General features: G+C 39.4%; 1 protein-coding gene across 1 annotated transcript in view; it reads right to left on the bottom strand.

Annotated features, from left to right (window-relative positions):
• Ppp2r2b (protein phosphatase 2, regulatory subunit B, beta) overlaps positions 1 to 2,039 on the bottom strand; it is a 455,884-nt gene extending 453,845 nt beyond the window's left edge. The window contains exons 1-2 of the mRNA XM_013512388.1: positions 1,924 to 2,039; positions 778 to 1,046 (exon numbers count right to left, since the gene is read on the bottom strand). Of these exons, the coding sequence (XP_013367842.1) occupies positions 778 to 1,046; positions 1,924 to 1,925 (271 nt within the window). The 5' untranslated portion in view covers positions 1,926 to 2,039. The remainder of the gene's footprint in view (positions 1 to 777; positions 1,047 to 1,923) is intronic.
• Positions 2,040 to 3,389: the final 1,350 nt, after the last annotated feature.

Below are 3,389 nucleotides of genomic sequence, written 5' to 3'. Positions count from 1 at the left end.
TTTCTTTCTTTCTTTCTTTCTTTCTTTCTTTCTTTCTTTCTTTCTTTCTTTCTTTCTTTCTCTCTCTCTCTCTCTCTCTCTCTCTCTCTCTCTCGCTCTCTCTCTTTCTCTCTCTTTCTTTCTTTCCTTCTTTCTTTCTTTTCCTTTTAATTTTTATTTTTGTAGAGCATGTTCAGGTCCCAGAATCTCTATTCAGTAGCTCTTCAGTGAACATGGAAATCTGGACTGGGTTTATCTGTTCTTTCCACTTCTATTGGAAATTTATTGCTTACCATCAGTTTGTGGTAAAAAAGATACACAAGGCTCTGTTTACATTTTCTATTTCTGTGTCCTTGTGTCAGGGCCTTTCAAAATTACTTTTCTGCTTATATTTTCATTCAGTTTCAACGCCCATCATTATACAGTTTCTAGTCATTCCTGGATTCCCACCAAAACAGCCTGTCATTCCTGCGATTGACTTACTAATGTGACTGTCCTCTGTCCCACTCCCTTAGATCATGCTTCCTGTAAAAACAACTACTCTAAGCCATGAGTTACTGTTTTATTACTTCTATTAACAGACATATAAGTGATTATTTACTTAGGAAATTAACTTTGAAATTACATGCACAATCAACATCATTTACATAGCTTTTGTTTATAATACAATGGCTCTTTCTAGCTCAAACCCCATTTCTGGCAGCACACTTTAGCTCCTCAGAAAGTTAATCATTCTTCCTGCTATGTTGCATTGTCTTTTTACTTTGTACCTACAGTAAAATGGTGTGTCAGGCATACCTGTTTGCTTATGCAGTATCCGTACTCTGTCTTCTATCTGAAGAGACTTCTTATTTTGCTCAGGGCTAAGCATTGCCCGACCACCCTTGTCCAAATAACCCCAGCCTTCCTTGCAGCTAAGGTGGACTATGTGACTCAAACCTACTTCTTCAAAAAGTATGAGAAACATTTTTGGCTTCACAATACAGATGCTGCTTTTCCTCCTGTGTAGTAGTGTTCTTTTTCCTGTTCCTGAAACCGTACATGAAGACAGTGGCCACTGCAGTCTCCTGGCAAACCAAAGAAAAAAAACAGATCTTCACCCCGGACATCAAGTCACTGAACCAAACCCGCATTTGGCTGCCTCTGGCTTTCCGTAGCACACATACATATATCCAATAAACAACAAAACCGAACTCGTTGAAGCCACTATTTATAATCCACTACAGCTAAAGCCAATCCCCATATATAAATGGAGAAAGAGGATATTACGTCTACACTATTTAGGAGTCATTTTTAGTTCTTGCAAAAGAAAAAGTAAATAAAAGGAAAAGAATCACTTTTAGACTTTTAAGGGGTATGTCAGTTCAGAACAATCCATTTTGCTTAGTCTCTGGCTCAGTACTTTCAACTTTTAACCAAAATGTCAAGTATCAGAGCAAATACAGCATTGTTATAATTTCTGTAAAATGTATTTATATGTCTGCTTACAGACACTGAGTTCTTTGAGTGGATGTCCCATGTCTTATTTATCCTTTTGCCTGTAGAGCCTGGAACTCCTACCGGGACCTGTGAAAAGATCAGTAAGTTATTGTTTACTCAAATTACAGCAGAAAGACAAGGAGTCCTTTAATCCCATGGTGGATGCTGTTCCCACAAGATAAAAACGATTGCTCAGACACATGACATGCTAGGTAAGCAGACGGGAGCCAGGACAGGGTGCGAGCACTTTACCCCACACCCTGTAATACAGAAGATTCCTGTGGTTCTCCAAGGACAAAAGCGTCTTCTAGCATCCAGAAGCAAAACAACTTACAAAAGAACTTGATAGCTGCTTTAGCAAACATACCTCCATTTTCAGTATTTTTCTGCCTGTCATTACATTTTGCTGAGAAAGGCAATCATATTAAACACTAGATATCATACTTACTACATTGCTTCACTTACATAAAGCATAAGTGGCAAGAAGGGGAAGGGTAGTCTGCTTGTTTAATGTTGTTTTCTCTGATGCCTTGGATCTGGTAGGTATTCTCTGGCCCAGAGCTTCTGAAACCAAAAGGAATCAGCAGCAGAGCTCAAATTAGATTTCTTCTCATGCTTGTAGATAAAGGTTAGATAAGCCGTCAGGGCATTAACAGCCCAAGGCCTGAGTCACTGACAACCGAAATTGCCTAAGTGTGAGGTCATACTTCTGCCTGAAGGCTTGCATGAACATTCTGAGATGGTGTCACTGCAGCGGACAGATAGGATGCAGCCAATGGGATCAGGCAATTTTGTTACTGAAAATGATTTTGTATTGTGTGATTTTATATACTGAAGCCATTCTTTTAAAATACAGAGACCTGTGATCCTCAGAAATGTCACTCAGCAAGGAGCCTAGAGTATTTTGATAAGACTAGGAAAAGAGAGGCAGAGAAACCTAGTTTCCCTGCAAGCTGAAGGGACAGATTTATGAGGACTTTTAGATGAAGGTTGAATTTACAATCATCCTTTTTTACAGGCATGCCTAGACCACCTGATAAATAATACATCTGTATTATGTTTATGAAATATGCAAATGGTGTCCAATTTGCAAATAAACGCCTTGAAGAATTTTTAAAACTTCAGAGGCAGCCTAATCCTAGGATTTGCAGATTTCTTATTTTATGAACTTTTCATTTTATTTTGTGACAGCTGCCATAAATTCAATTAAACTATAGGGAAAATGAAGTCTGGGTGGTTTTTGTTTTTTCTTGCTAAAAGAAGAAAATGATGAAAAAACTGGCAAGATGGGAAACAATGAGCACATTTGCAAACAGGGAAATCAAACAGTGTCACATCAAAATACGAGGAGAGCCAGCCAGCTAGCACAGAAGGTCTTACTTGCTATCCCTGTCCTTTGTGCTCGTTCTCAACGTTCTCTCCTTGCTGTGGACAAAAAGTGAATCCAATTAGAATCTCTAAATTTAGAAGCTAAAGTAATGCTCTCACAGCAAACAGAAGCAGGAAGTAAAAATGCAGAATCTGCAGACATAGAAAACAGTGTAAGAGATGGTGATTTCAATTGCTTTCCAAGACCCTAAGGCAGCCTCTGGCAGCCACGCTAGAGCAGTGGGTAAGCACGGCTAATATTACAAAACTCCCTGATGTATGTACTCACAGAGGTAACGAAGAGTCAGAACATGGACACAAAAGTCCGTGAACTTCCTTTACTCAGGACACGTCCTCTAGAACAAGGGCTACTCTGTAGAGGGCTTGCTTTATGCGGGGCACCAAGACAAGACAACTCACCCAGAGCTCTGAGGCTTAGATGGTTTTAAACAAAGAGGTAAATATGGAGAAATTATAAAGGGCTTGCTCAAGGTCAGATGACTAAGGGTAGAAAACCTGAAACTGGAACTCAGGTCACATTCTTGAATGCAGGCTTTCCTGCT

Source organism: Chinchilla lanigera, unplaced genomic scaffold (assembly GCF_000276665.1).
Source record: "Chinchilla lanigera isolate Chin_1 unplaced genomic scaffold, ChiLan1.0 scaffold00014, whole genome shotgun sequence".
In the NCBI taxonomy this organism is placed as follows: domain Eukaryota; kingdom Metazoa; phylum Chordata; class Mammalia; order Rodentia; family Chinchillidae; genus Chinchilla; species Chinchilla lanigera.
Note: the sequence above shows the minus strand (reverse complement) of the source record. Positions and strands in the feature narration are given on the sequence as shown.